The sequence below is a fragment of the Mycteria americana genome, chromosome 6 (assembly GCF_035582795.1).
Source record: "Mycteria americana isolate JAX WOST 10 ecotype Jacksonville Zoo and Gardens chromosome 6, USCA_MyAme_1.0, whole genome shotgun sequence".
NCBI lineage: Eukaryota > Metazoa > Chordata > Aves > Ciconiiformes > Ciconiidae > Mycteria > Mycteria americana.
In genome coordinates this window covers 19056326-19071174 of record NC_134370.1, presented here as the reverse complement: position 1 = coordinate 19071174, position 14849 = coordinate 19056326, and the positions used below count along the sequence as shown (strand labels likewise).

Genomic DNA, 14849 nt, shown 5'->3' with positions numbered 1-14849 from the left:
AGCTACAGAGAAAGACTCACATTACACATTATTCTTCTGCTTCCCTTTACTTTCTTATTTGCTACAGCTCAAGATTATGTACTGGATGGATAAGGAGACGTGTAGCACTTGCTATAACTCCATACTGTTTTCAGCGAGTGTGTATGTTTTTGTGCTGCTCTTGCCACTCACAGACTAAAACTTAAAACAATTTACTATTCACAAGTGAAAACCACATTGGGGGTGGGAGGCAGGAGAGAGTTATGAGCATAGAAATAGCAAACAGCTCATTCACAAAAGCAGACCTGAGTTTACATCCAAACCCTTTAGAGGCATTGGTTAAGCTACTCTCTAGTATACACGTAAATCTTCATACAGAGGATCATCAAAAATAAACTTTATTATCAAACTTAAAATTCACACATTAAAACATAAGATCTAGACACAAATAATACTGAAAACATTCTCAAACAATAACCATTTTAGGTAATTTGGATGAGTAGCTAGTTACCATTGTTTCAAACGCCTTTAAGAATATCTCTTAGTACATACACCATCATGAAATGTCTTCAAATGCTTAGCTGGCCAGCTTTCAATAAGATTTTTAAATAGGGGAAAACTTATTTCTATAGAAATAACAATCTAATTATGAATCAGAGACCCATAATTGTAGTGCTTGGGGAAAAAAAAAATATCATAGCCTTTTGAAATATTTAGAAGACATAAATAACTATTGTACATTTACAAGTTTAAATATTTAAAGGCCTTTGTTACTATAAAAAGTTGCTCTGTACATATTAGATGCTATATAGAAATCCAGCCGCAGGCAAGCGTTGAGCTCTCAGATTTGGCCGCTGAAACCTATGAATTTGGTAGGCAGATTGTCCACAGGGTACACTATGGGGCCCGTTTTCATCGTAGGAGGTCCATTCAGCAGCTGCCAGTCACAGCTCCGAGCCAACTCCACTGTAAATATTTTTAGAAGGACTTTTGCAAACTCTTTGCCCACGCAGCTCCTCAAGCCACCACCAAAAGGAATGAAACTGAACCTAGAAGAATCCTCTGGAGATGGAGACATGAAGCGATCCGGGTTAAATTCATCCTTGTTGGTGAAGAGATCTGCCACATCGTGGGTATCACAGATACTGTAAATAACATTCCAACCTTTAGGGATCTGGTAACCCTATCAAAAGAAGACAAGGGAGACATGAAGTGCCTTGCTGTGTTAAATAAGGTGAAGTGTCAGCACAGGACACGTCGGTGCACCCCACCTCCCCTCCTGGCTTCCTGCAGGCTGCTCTAAGGCAAATAGGCTACGTGAATGCACCAGTACTTAGCAGCTGCACTGAGTCGAGCCCAAGCCCCACTTACATTTAGTTCAAGGGTCTTGAGTGCAATTCGAAATCCTCCAGGAACAGGAGGGCTCAGCCTGAGGGTCTCTTTGATGACACAGCCCGTGTACTTCAGCTGCTCCAAGACCTCCATGTCCAGCTGCTTCTCTTGGTTGGGACTGCACAGTAACCCCTAGAAAGGAAGATGCTGCCATGACTTATGGAGCAGGCAGCCAGGGCTCCCGGCACTGCAAAGCAGCTGCCCCTCAGTGAGTGGTGTTTTCACCATCTGGGTCGAGGAGAACCCTGTCTGGGACACCTCTCCTGGAGGCACCTTCCCACTGCCCGCTCCTGTGAAATGGCTCCGGGTAAGACACACACCTTCACCTGCAGCTCTTTCCTCACTTTCTGCAGGACATCATGGTGGAGCCCTAGGAAGGCGATCAGCGACGTGGCAGCGCTAGCAGTTGTTTCATGGCCCCCAAACAGCAGCTCTGTCGCAGACTCCTTCAGCTCCTTATGCACAGGACAGAGGAACACAAAACAGGTCTTGAATACAGTATCTCCACGAGGCCCACTCCACCAGCACATGACTGTGCATCACTCCCAGGCTGGAGCAGACACCCAGGGGCCAGGATGGGGGTGCTGCTTATGCTCCCTGGGGACATGGCCCCAGTCCTGTGCTCCCCATCCAACAGTCTGGTTGCAGCCTCTGCACCCCAGTGCACAACACAAGCTGGTTTATTGCATGGGGAGAGGGGGCTGAGCCCCCTGCTTCTCCTTTTGGCCCCAAAAGATAAGCATGCTGCTGACAGAGGGCCTGGGGGAATGGGATGGATCTGGCCCTGGGGAACCTCACCTGCATGTTGAGCTGCTCCCCGTTGCCCTGTGTGTGCTCCATCAGCAGCTGCAGCGCATCCTTGTAGCCGCCCTCAGACTCCTTGCGGGCCATCTTGGCACGGATGTTCTCCTCAATTTTGGCATGGATGATGTTGCGCGCCCGCAAGCCCTGGCCAGGCAGCAGGGAGAGCAACGTGGGACTTCGGCCAATACTGCCATCCCTCCCATCCATTCCCCGCTGCCATGGCTGCAGGGGCACCCCTCTCCTCCCAGCCCGCCAGGAGCCTTACCCTGTAGAGCCCGCTGAAGGGCACATCGATGGGGAGGGAGAAGAGGTTGCGGATCATCTCCTCGAAGGCCTCCACCAGCTGCTGTTCGCTGTCGGGGCTGGCCTGGCAGGGCTGGAAGCCCAGCAGGATCCTCATGGCGATGCGGAACATGAGGCGCTTCACCTCGGGGTACACCAGCAGGCAGGGCCCGGCATCGCCCAGCCACTGTGCCAGGCAAGTGCTCACCTCCTCCTGGATGACGGGCACGTAGTGCTGCAGGGCGTCCCGGGAGAAGGCCCGCATGATCACCTGCCCGGGGGGACGAGGAGGAAGAAGGGGACACAGGCTCAGCCACCGCGCCTGGGGCGGCCGCGCCCGCTCCCCGCCCGCCGTCGGGACCGTACCTTTTTGCGGTGCTTGTGCTGCCCGTTGTGGAGGTTGGAGAGGCAGCCCGAGCCCAAGATGGTGCGCACCGAGGCGGGCCACTGCACGGAGACGAGCCGGTGCTCGCCCAGGAGGATGTGCCGCACGTTCTCGGCGCCCATCACCCGCACCGTGGGCCGCCCGAAGAGGTGAGTCTTGTAGATGAAGCCGTATTTCTTGCGCTTCATCTGCAGGAATTTCCGCCTCTGGACAGGGGGAATAATAAAATAAATCTAAAGAAGGAGGAGAGGAAGGGGCAGGGAGAGCAGCTCTTTCCCACCTGGGCACGGGAGCCCGACGAAGCCGCTGCTCATCCCCCTCCCCTGCAGCCAGAGGAGGAGCCGGGGCGCTTCTCCGCTCCCCGCGGCATCGCCTCGCCTTACCTGCAGCACCATCTGCAGCGTCTCCCCGAAGAAGGGGAGCCCCATGGTGCCCGGGGGCAGGGGGAGCGGACAGCTGGGGTCGCGGCTGCTCGCGCAGTACAGGTCCCAGAGCTTGACGGCGGCCAGAAAGAGTAGAAGGGGCAGCAGGAAGGTGCACAGGGCGCTGGCGACCAGGGCGGAGAAGCCCATGGCTGGGGAGCGAGTCCAGCCCGGCCCCCCGGGAGCTCCGAGTGCGCGGGCCGTGCTCGCCGCGGGCCGCCTTTTATACCCTTCCCAGGTTGCTGCCCACCCTACCTTGGTCCGATAAATTAGTTCACCCAAAGTTCATCTTTAATTGCGGATTGCGGCCTGGCTCCTCCCCCCGAAATCTTTAACTATTTGCTTTGCGCGGCGCATCCTGCCCGCCGCAGACAGCCACCGGGGAAGGAAAGGTGCTGCTCCCCGCTGCACCGCGCTCAGCGAGCGGGCTGCGGGACGCCGCCGACAGCTGACAGCCGGGGGCCGGCCGCCTCCTCGGATTTATCGCCGACGCTCGTTGGAGACCAGCAGGTTGCGCCGAGGCAGAGAAATGCCCCGCTCGCACCCGGAGACACCTACCCCCGGGGCCGCTCTCCGGCCGGTGCCGACGCGTTCTGCGAGCTGCGGAGCGCCTTCGCCCGCCCGCTGCTGTCGCCGGCCGGGAACGGAGAGCGAGCGAGCGGAACCGGGAGAAGCCGGGCCGGTGCTGGGGGCCGGACGGGGCGGGCGGTCCCCCGCACTGGGGGAGCCCGGTGGCCCGCCGGGCAGAGCCGCAACCGTGCCGTCGCATCGGCGGAGGAGCCTCCGCTGTCCTCTGGTTCACCTCGAAAGGCCCGGCTTGTATTTCTGCCCGGCCGCGGAGGAAGGAGCCGCGGGCAGCAGTCCGTCTCAGCCTCCTGATGCAGGTTCAAGCGCGGGTCACCGAGGGAAAGGGAGGTGAGCGCGGAAAGGGAACACCCAACCCGCCGTGCGCGGCTCCTCTTCCCGGGGTCCGCTGCCCGCCCTCGCCCGGGGCTCGCCGGCACCCCGGGGCCGTCGGGGCTGCCGCGGCCGGGAAGGGGAGCTCGGCACCGGCCGGGCACCCCGCCCGCAGCCGGGTCGCCGAGGGGCTCCCTCCCGGGGGCGGCGGGCAGGCGCCGGGGGTTGCTCTCCGGGATGGAGCGGCGGCTCCGGCCAGGAGGAGCGGGGCGGCCGGCGGGGCTGCGGGGAGGCTGCGCTCGCTGCGGCTCCCGCTGGGTCCCAGCGCAGGAGGTGCCGTCCAGGGGACGCGGCCGCTGGGGAAGGGGCGCCCGGCGCGGACCGACGCCGCGGAGGGAGGGAGGGGGCCGCGGAGCGCCTCGCTGGGCACGGCTGCTACCCAACGAACTACCGTGCTCGCTTTTTTTCTTTCCGTTTTTGTTTCCTTTTCCCTCCCTGTTACTTTCCCTTCCTTGCTCCCAGACAAGCTCAATAAACGCTGGAAGTTGTGTGTGCGTTTGTGTGTGTGTGGGGAAGATGTCACTTTTAATTATTACTTTTCTGACAACGCATCACGCGGGAGCCTCCCTCCTCGTACGATGCCTTGCGGGAGCGGGGCTGCCCGGCTCCGCAGCCCCTTGCGCAAGAGGGACCCCCCCGCGGTGCTTCCTCGCCCCGGAGGCGCGCAGCCCCTCGGGGTCCGGCGCGGCTCCGCGGGGCCCGGGCGGCGCTGGCCGGGAGCGGCGGCCGCGCCCTGACCCGGCTCTCTCCCCTCGCCGGGCGCTGACCCGCTTGTGACCTACAACACGGACCGTGACATCTGCGTGAACCCGGCCGGCAACCGCGCCAAGTTCACTGTCTATCAAAATAACGAGATACGGTGGCCTGAGCACCGATAATTGCCACAGGAAGGCTTTATTATCTCCCCAGCTGTGTATTCCCCAGCCATTCGCTCGAAAAGAATCAAATGGTAAAAGAGTGAAAGGGATAATTAAAAACATCTTGGAAGGGGGTCAAGAAATTAACAGCCTAATATGAACAAACTTTGATTACAAGTAACGATTATTACACTTCATTTGTAAATGCTCGTGTTTATCTGCAAACAAAATCAGTTTCAAGTTGTTTTTTTTTTTAACTAGATTCATGTTACATTTTTCAGTGGGTGGCTACCGGGCTCGTTAGCGCTCGGGGTAATTTTTAAGTGTGCTGCTGGAGGGGCCCCGGCCCTCCCGCACCCGGTGCTGGGCGCTGCAGGCCCAGCCCTGCCCGCAGCCCTGCCCGCAGTGGGAGCCTGCGTCGCCCGCGGGTCACAGCCACGCCAGCAGCTCCTGCTAATTAGTCATTAAAGTTAGTCATTGCCACTTGCAGCCACCACCTACTGATTTCACCTCTGATAACCAGAAAGATTCACCTTTCAGGACAAGGTCAGGAGGGGCAGAGCGCTGGGTCACTACGGGGTCGACCTGCCAACAGCACTTAACTCAGCCCTGCAGTTCAACCTCTGCGAGATTTGACCTGTCACGTTTGGGAGCCACGTTTCTGCCCCAGGTAGCCTTGTGCTCGCTGCGCAGCCCTCTGACAGCTAACGGCAGCGCACGCCCCGCTGCAGTGCCCCAGCATGGACGTGCAAGGGGGACTGGCCAGGGCGAGCTCGTTTGTAGCCTGGCATTGAAGCAGGACGATGACTTCAGAGATTCAGGGGACAGGAGAGCTCCCCAGAGCCTTTCCAAAGGGACTCTGTCCTCGTGCCACATTTCTGCCCTCGCAGGTCAAGCTGCTGCTGGTTCTTCAAACAGATGACACCGCGCCACCAGGCCCAGGATGCACTGGAGAGACAAGGCTGATGATTTACCCCACTGCTTCGATGCAGGACACGTGACGGTGGGGAGCAGAGGTGAAGCTGAAAGGAGCTTATAAATGCATTGCAGTGGAGCAAGGATCTGGGCCCAGCTCTGTTCTCAGTACGCAAGCAACAGGACTCACTTCATTTTACATGGGAGAGAAATACCCCGTGTCTCAGCAAGGCAAGTGGTACTCAAAAGCCACCTAAAAAAGGTGCCCTCAGCACCCAGGCTTAGCCCCAGGTACCACCCCATGAATGGACGCACAGACCTGCTGTCCTGGGACTTTCCCTGGCAGAGCTGCAAATGCCCCCTCTGCAATGTGAACAGCATCAGGAACAGGGGACTTTCTACCACAAATCAACATATTCAGAAATGTCCATTTTTCAAATGTTTATTCCCCAAAGCCCCCTCTCCTGCTTCAGTCCAATCCCTCAGACAGGCTGCAGCTTCATGGCAGACCCTGAGCAGCAGCACAGTGCTCAGGCACAACATACACAGCTACTACTGGGTGAATGAGACATGTCCTCTTTGTGCTGGCTCTAATGGGAAGTGCAGGAATGAGATTAAATATTTACAATAAAAACCACTTTACACTCTATTATTCTAGCTACAGCTGATGCCGTGGATGGGGCAGCCCTGGCTTGTGTTTTCCTGCAGAGCCCCCCATCTTCCCTCTTTTTACATCTAAAAAGCTACAGTGTGCAGGATGTTTGTCCTGCCTTTCCTATAACACACTCACAGGAGATAACCCTGGGACAGAAAAGCTCTGGGAGCCTTCGCTGTGGGGCTGAGAGTTTTGCTCCCCACCCCTGGTGGCTGGAGACCTGCGTGGGGCAGGCGCTGGCTGAGCCCCCATGGGGGGATGCTCCCTGCCAGCAGCTTCAGTGGGTTTTGCCCCCGGGCTGGGGCTGAGGCTCACCTTGGTGCTCAGGAGCAGGACTCTGCAGGACCCTCCCTACCAGCTTGCGCACCAGAAGGGGAAACATAAAAAAGACCTTTGGGGTTTTGCTCTGCAGTGACCCAGTGCCATACCCAGCCTGGGGCAGCAGAGACCTGCCCCTGGCAGCCATGGAGGGGCATCGACGCCAGGGCTGAGGGGGACAGCATACCCCTGGCTCAGGCCTCGCTGCCACGGCCTCTCTGCAAGGGGTGGAAGTAGAGCTGCAGCCCGTCGTCGACAGGGTGCACGATGGGCACGGTTTGCATGGCAGGGTAGCTAGGGGTGGCCAGCTCCCAGCGGGCTGTGCTGACCAGCTCGATGGCCAGCAGCTTGAGGATGGCCTGCGCCAGCTCCTTGCCGATGCAGCTCCGTGCCCCTCCACCAAAGGGGATGTAGTGGAAGCGGCCCACGGCCTCCGTCCGGGCGGCACCGAAGCGGTCTGGGTCAAAGCCGCCAGGGGGGCTCTGGTAGACGGCAGCCGTCTCATGCGTGTCACGGATGCTGTACATGACGCTCCAGCCTTTGGGGATCTGGTAGCCCTGGGGGGGGAGACAAGAGGGGAGGAGAGGAGCATTACATACCTGTGCAGCCGGCTCTGCTAGTGGAGGGTGAGCAGAGGATGCCTGGGGACAGCCCCACCACATTGCCCATCTGCTCTGCAGCTCCTTTTCTCCCCAGCCCAGCTGGGACCCACGGAGGTTGCTGGGTGACACCTTCCCCTGAGCTACACTGCCAAGCACCACCACTGTGCTGGACACAGGGTGCTTGCAGGCAGTGGCAGGCAGCAGCTCCCTAGCAGCCTGTCTTCGTGCGAGGCACTTACATCCAGCTCAAAAGTCTGCAGCGCCGTCCTGTAGCCTCCAGAGACGGGGGGCAGCACCCGCAGCACCTCCTTAATCACACAGTCCAGGTAGCACAGGCGGCTCAGCTTCTCCAGGTTGATGTCCGAAGGGCAGCGACAGCTCTGCCCTGACGGCGCCCGGAGCTGGGGGCCAGCAGAGGGACTGCTCTGGGGGAGGGTGGGCTCCGGTGGGGCATGGGGCTGGGGGGAACCTTCCTCCGTTGGGCCTGGGGGCTGGCTCTGGTCCTCGCGAGCACCTTTGGCCGTGGGGCAGAGAAGTGGCTTCTCGCTGTCCCGGCTCTGGGTGATCAGGGTGTCCAGGCAGGGTCCCACAGGGCAGTGCTCACACTGCTGGTACAGCTCGTGGGACATCAGCTCCTGCCTTATTTTTTCAATCACTGAGGGGTGCTTCAGAAGCAGGAGGATCAGAGAGGTGCTGGCACTAGCCGTGGTGAAAAAAGCAGCAAATATAAGCTCAATCGCTGACTCCTGGGAGAGGAAGGAAGGTGACAAGTTTGAATGCCATTTTAAACTGATTGTGATTCAGACTGTCCTCGCCTTTTGCAGGTTTTTGTCCCTGTGCAGAGGGCTCTGGCCCCCGCTCTGCTCTCCACAAACCTGCACCCACCCTGGGTTGGCAGGGACCAAAACAAGACACCCTTGTTCTTCCATTTCTGCACGAACTGGACATCCCCTTGCCAAGTGACAGATGCAGAAACACAACTGACCTGAGTACACATCATGTCCAATCCAGCTCTTCCGAGCTTTCCTCCCAAGATTTACAAATTTTAAAGAAGCATTTTAACATGCATTTTAGCATACTGAGTGAAGTTCATTTCAAGCATTATGCTTTTTACCTTCATCTGCCAATTCCCCTTTGCGCCCAGCTTGAGGTTATGAGGCTGTGTGTTTATGCATAAACCCTAGGTGCACTGGCAGCTAAAATGGGTTGCATTTGATCCATCTCCAGTTATAATCCACCATTTGCTTGCCTGGGAGGGGACTCAAACCAACAGAGTCGAAAGCAGAAAGACCTCCCTGCTAGAGCAGGTCAGCCCAGGAGGTGCTGTAACTGGCAGGGAGCTCTCCCGCAGGGATGCACACAACCAGGCAAAGGACTTGCTCGCTTTTCAAGCTTCACAGCTTGAAGTACAGCAGTACTGGTAGCTCTGTAGCAGATGTGTCCATAACAAGTTAGGATTTTAACCAGCTCAGACAGACCACAACACAGTCAAATCCATAATACGTGCCTTATCCCAGCTCATGAATCCCCATGCAGCCTCCCAGTCCTTCTGGGACTGTCTGCAGGGTCTATATGGCACAGCATATGCCAGGTTTCTGCGGGCTGTTTGCAGCAGCCTGTGATCAACTTTTGGAAATTGTTTTCCAAAAGTTAAGGGTTGCCTGGAACTGGGTCATGGCATGTCATGTCTCTGACAGCAAACATAATGCTCAAACTTACAGCACGATCTGAAGGTGCCAGCAGCTCCGTAGCACAGGGCTGGGAGCACTGAGGCCAGAGGCCAGACCCAAAAGCCACGGGAGAAGCCCAAGGGAGGAGCACAGGGAGGGGCTGGGACCAGGTCCCAGCCACCCTGGGAGGGGCTGGGACCTGGCTGGCACTACCGAGCACTAATCGCTCCAGCCCAGGGGCAAAGCGGAGCAAAACCCCCCAGGGAAACAGAGCAGTTTCCTTTCACACAGCTCTGTGTCTGGATTTTAAATTGTTCTGACACAACTGGTTTCTGGAGAGGTGAAGCCAAAAACACAGGGAAGGACACCTGAAGCCTGAAGGTACCTGGAGCCACGTCTGGTAAGGTCAAGGGTAATGTAACAAGGATTACTCTTTGCTACCGTCCCCGGTGCCATATATTGGCTGGACTAGAAGCTTTTGCCAAAGTGCAGCTCTCAGGGGCATCTTCCAGCTGAAATAAAACCTCTGAAATAACAAATCCCTGTCGACCCCTATCACACCTCCTGTAGGCGTTAGCAGGAATTTTTACATTCACAAGGTAGCAGACCCAGATGAAAAGAAATCTCTGAGTTCCACCACTTGCAATTAAAACCCAAGACATTTCAATAACATGCAAGGAATTTAGGGCAGGCTCTGCGACTTGAAGTAACAGCCCTTATGACTCCCTGCATCAACCTCCGACAGTGCTGCTACATAAGTTGTGACACCGAGCTGCTGACTTCCCCTCCCTGCTTTTACAAGGCCAACATAACCGGTGACTGGGAGGCAGCATCTTTCCACAGCTTCACCAGTATTGTCCCTGTGCTACAGCCCGACTCCCCGCCCTGGGAGGCAGGACTGGCGGTGTTTCGGTTCCACCCATCCAGCCATTGACAGCACTATTATGTAGGATGGGGTTTTTTAATCCTTCCAAAGTTTTAAAACAGTACTTTTGGCAAAGTGATATCTTTTTAATGACATTTACATTCCTAGGGTCCTGCTGAGTTCATGCCAACAGTGCAAATCACAGTGTATTTAGGAAAATTTCTGGGAAAATGGTTCTTCAAAATCATTTGAACAAAAAGCAAATTAGTAACTAGTGTGTGCCAGTGTTTGGAGTGTCTCTCAAAGTCAGACATATCCACGACTCTGAGACAGCTTTGGACTTTTTATCCAATTACACCATTTCACTGGATGAGAGCTCTACTACTGTTTTATTAGAGTGGAGAATATTGCCATAATTGCGAGTGTAGGCAGTTCAGTTCGCAAGTAATTTTCTTAATACAGACAAGGTAGAAATTTTCTAACTGTAAAGGTACAGGACAGCATATGAATATACTATCATTTGAATCAGCTGGCCCGAGGTTACTGCCATGTCACTCCATGTTACGTTTAATATCCTCTTATTCCACTTGTGGTCAGAGCCAGGGACATGATGAGAGATCATGTAATTATTCATGTGTAATATCCACATGAACACTGACAGAGATTAATCAGTCTTAATCAATCATATTTTGAATTTGGCAATTATTTAAAAAATTAATTATAATAAAACCCATTATATTAGAATAAATAATATAATAAATAATTATAATAAAATTACTTTAAGAATACATGATGGTTCTGATTGTATCTAATAGTTGCTGTAAAGTCTTTCAAATATTTTAGAGATTACACTTTTACAAAATATTTATAAAATATTAGTCTTTAGATAGTTTTCCTTGAATACCTAAATGAACAGTAAAACTATGTATGTTCAATAATTCTAAACTATATTCAAATACTTTTAAACTATATACATCTGCTATACCCATGCAAAACTGCTTCAAAACTTGTTACATAAATGCAGCGGCATCTGTCATTGACTGACACCAAGTGACCTGGAGCTATGAACGATGCAGTACTAATGACAATTTTTTCCCAAGATCGTTGGCAAAATACTCTTCTCATTCAGTTGGTAGTTTTGGCTCAGTAAGGACTACTGGGTTCATCCCTAAGTCACAGTGATGCATCATGTTGCATCATAGTAATCCACAAGCTAGATGATTTAATTAACGACGAGGTGATAGGGAATGACCCAGAATCCATCATTCCATCCGTGGACCCGTTTTGATACATCGTCTCAGGGATTTTTGGGCTTGCAGCCCCAGGGCACACGGTGACATGATCTACACACTGCACTACGCCAGATGCTGGGGGATGTTTGACGAGCACACGACTAGCTCTAAACATTTCCAAGACAGTATCTTGGAGGTTACTGAGTGCACACTGATGTACAGAGCCTTAGCACAGCCACATAACCCCACCAGCATCCTAAGTCAGGCTGAAGCCTGGTGGCCATGAAGAAGGTAGAAGAGGCATTTATTCCCTTTTTAAATACCAGCTCTCCTCTAATGCAAAGACACAATCCTACAAGAGCACATGAGCATGCTGAGTCCCGGCTTTCTCGCTTGTGCTGGAGATGGTGTCCTCAGAGTTGGTAGGAGGAGCACGGGAGCCAGCGGCTGGTGGTGGGTCCCCACACAACCCTTCTCTTGCCCCTCAGCTCAGGTCTCTCAAACAGCCACTGAGTCAGAAGGGACACTGCAAGGGGGGTTCTCCTTACCTTTAGCTCCTGCATGGTGAATTCTTTGCCATGCTCCTTGGCACTATTTATTATGAAATCCAGAGCATCGCTGTGATCTTCCGGGTTGTTTCTCTGCAGTTTTTCCTGTATAGCCTTCTCCATAAACTCATGTAGCATGTCCCGTGCTTTGATTCCCTGTGGGAGGCAGACACAGTTCAGGAGAGCCTTAGGAACCGCCCCCCCTCTCCAGAGAGACCGGGGGACCCCAAGTGTGGCAATCCTTAATCCCAGGGTCTGTAACAGCAAGGACTGTTTAATCTGTTGCCCAGCCCCAGAGCCTTGCAAGAGTCAGCAGTTTGGGGGAACTGCTGCAAATTCTGTTGCCTTGCTGTTGTCAATCAAATATGACAAGTCCTAGGAAACACTCTGAGAGGAAAAGACAGCAGTAAACCCATGGTACCGAGTCCAGAGGCATCTGCGCTGAACAAACCCACAGTCGTGTCAGGTCCAAAAGAAGCTTGTCCAAAGGGACAAGAAGAGGTAACTTAATAAAACTGAGTCCAAGCAGCAAGGCACATCTGAGACAGGAACAAATGAGTGGCTTTACCAGCATATAGTAGATAAAGACACATTAATGACACCCAGCTCATCTCCAGTTGTGTTGCACTCCTGTGCAGCAAAACATTTAGGTAAGATCTCAGCAAGTCAAGTGATCAGCACTTTCTTTGCAAAGTGGGATGGATGGAGTCACAGAGTGTGTGGCTCTGTATCAAGATGCTTCCTGCAAAAGCCAGAAGGACCAGAGATTTGGGACGAAAAATGGCCGTGACCAGATGTTGGGAAGAAGATACAAAGGCTGAGATTTGGGGTGGGAAGGGCTGGGACAAAGGAAACAGGGCAGGGAGCAAGGGGAAAGACAAGGGGACCTAAATGCAAGTTGAAGAGGTTGGTCTGGTCCTGTTCCAGACCTGGACCAGAAAGGCTGTGGCTGACCTTAGAGAGGGCAGGGGTGGTTAGGATAGGGGGTGAAAGCTCACATTGGTGACAATCTGCAAAGGGAAACTGGACAGGGAAAACAAGAGCTTTGAACTGGTGGAGAAGAGCAGCAGGAAGGCTGGGGGAGAACTGGGACTGTCTGGGTAAGGCAATCCGGTGGGGCAGACCTCACAGTGGAAATAAGAGATTGGGCAAGACCTGGCTAAAAGGGGCAGGAGACTTGAGCTGTGGTAAGGGTGGAGAACCCAAAGCCAGAGGAGGGAACGCAGAGTGAAATGGGAGAGGAGGGGTGGGACACAGGACCGATACCTAGAGCAGGAGTGTGGGGAGGCAGGCAAAGAGGGGCAGGGCAGCAGGGAAGAAACTGCGGGTTGAAAGAGGCAGAGGAGACTGTCCCTCTGCCATGTTGCCCTCCAGGACCCCTTGCTGTCTCTCTCTGCTGCTGGGGGAAAAGGGACCAAGGACCATAAGAGGGTCTCAAGTCCTTGGCCTGTCCTGAGGTGCACAGGGAGTGCTAACCTGGGGTGCGCTGTGCCCACCTGCCTTTGTGCTCATGCCCACAGACCCCTCTGCCATGGGCTGACATGAGTCCAGGTGGGATGAGATGGAACAGGACCAGACATGATGGACTAACCAGAGCCAGCAGAGGCAATGTATGGGGTGAGGGAGGAGAAGAGCCCTGTGCTGCACAATGAGCTGGAGCCAGTGCCCGGGAGGCGCTGGAAGCCAACCAGGAGCAGGTGAGAAGTGCAGAGAGAAGGGGAGACGGCTGGGGTGAGCAAGACACCAGGCCCTCAGACCTGGAACAGGGTGCTGGAGATGTCCTGGCCCATCGGAAGTGCCCCTTGGCGGGCCTGGGGACAGGGGGAGCAGGGCAGGCAGCAGTACCTTGCGCAGCCCGCTGAAGGGTATGTTGAGGGGCAGGGAGAAGAGGTTCTCCACCAGCTGTTCAAAAGTTTTGGCCAGGTCCTTGAACTGCTTTTCCTCCAGGCGGAGCCCCAGCAGAATCCGAGCTGCAATGCGGAAAGTTAAGGTTTTAGCGGAGGAATAAACTGCGATGGAGCCCGGCTCCATGCACCAGCCCCGCAGCTCCCAGCTCACAACCTTCTGGATCCGTGGCAGGTAGCTCTCCAGGGCGGCGCGGCTGAACACTCTGGCCAGGATCTAGGAGGAGAAGGGGGGGGATCAGAGGAAGGTGGTTAAAGCGGGGCGTCCCACGTGCCACCGAGGCCCAAGCCTGGGCAGGAGGTGCCGCCTGGGCTGCGTGCTGTGCCGCCTGGGCTGCGTGCTGTGTCGGGGCGGCCGCGAGGCTCACCTTGCGGCGCTGGCGGTGCAGGTCACCGATGGAGCCGAGCAGGGTGTGGGAGCCCAGGATGATCTGGGTGCTCTGGGGCCACTGCGTGCTGACCAGCGTGTGCTCGCCCAGCAGGATCTTGCGGATGTTCTCAGCGCCCGTCACCCGCACCACCGGCCGGCCTAGGAGGTGGGTCTTGAAGACATTTCCGTACCTCTCCCGCCGGGAGCTGTGGAAGTGGGAGCCCTGGGGACGAGCTGCAGGTCAGCCCGGAGCTCTCGCCAGCCCCTTCCCACCAGGTCCCCGTCCCCTGCGCCTTACCTGGAGCAGCCAGTGCAGGGTCTCCCCGAAGAAGGGCCAGCCCATGGAGCCCTTGGGCAAGGGCAGGGCGCTGGCGCGGTCCCGGCTGAGGCTCCAGCGCAGCGCCCACAGGTGTCGGCACAGAGTGGCCAGCAGCGCCAGGGCCAGCAGCGCCAGCGCCGCCGCTTCGGGCCAGGAGAGCCCCGCCGGCATCCTCCTCTCGGGCGGCGGGAGACGGGGCGGGCGCGGGGCGGCGGCGGGTCCCCGCCCCGGGGCCTCGGGCGGCTCGGGGGGGCGGCCCCGGCGGCTGTCAACGGCGGGGGAGGGGGGGGGCGGGCGCCCCGCGACTCCGCTGCCGGCGGCGGGCGCTGCGCGGCTGGCCCTGCCGGCTGCTGCCCGCCCGGCCCCGCTCGCC

The 14849-nt window shown here is 55.7% G+C and overlaps 2 protein-coding genes across 2 annotated transcripts; both read right to left on the bottom strand.

The window, feature by feature from the left end:
* Positions 1 to 750: 750 nt before the first annotated feature.
* Positions 751 to 3472, bottom strand: CYP26A1 (cytochrome P450 family 26 subfamily A member 1). The gene is made up of 7 exons (XM_075504093.1): positions 3226 to 3472; positions 2824 to 3048; positions 2441 to 2728; positions 2170 to 2319; positions 1692 to 1826; positions 1351 to 1503; positions 751 to 1162 (listed from the first exon to the last, which is right to left on the bottom strand). The coding sequence occupies exons 1-7, from the start codon at positions 3412 to 3414 to the stop codon at positions 821 to 823; spliced, it is 1482 nt and encodes a 493-aa protein (XP_075360208.1). The 5' UTR covers positions 3415 to 3472; the 3' UTR covers positions 751 to 820.
* Positions 3473 to 6630: 3158 nt separating this feature from the next.
* Positions 6631 to 14647, bottom strand: CYP26C1 (cytochrome P450 family 26 subfamily C member 1). The gene is made up of 6 exons (XM_075504092.1): positions 14456 to 14647; positions 14156 to 14380; positions 13729 to 14004; positions 11884 to 12039; positions 7808 to 8314; positions 6631 to 7523 (listed from the first exon to the last, which is right to left on the bottom strand). The coding sequence occupies exons 1-6, from the start codon at positions 14645 to 14647 to the stop codon at positions 7161 to 7163; spliced, it is 1719 nt and encodes a 572-aa protein (XP_075360207.1). The 3' UTR covers positions 6631 to 7160.
* Between the last annotated feature and the right edge of the window lie 202 nt (positions 14648 to 14849).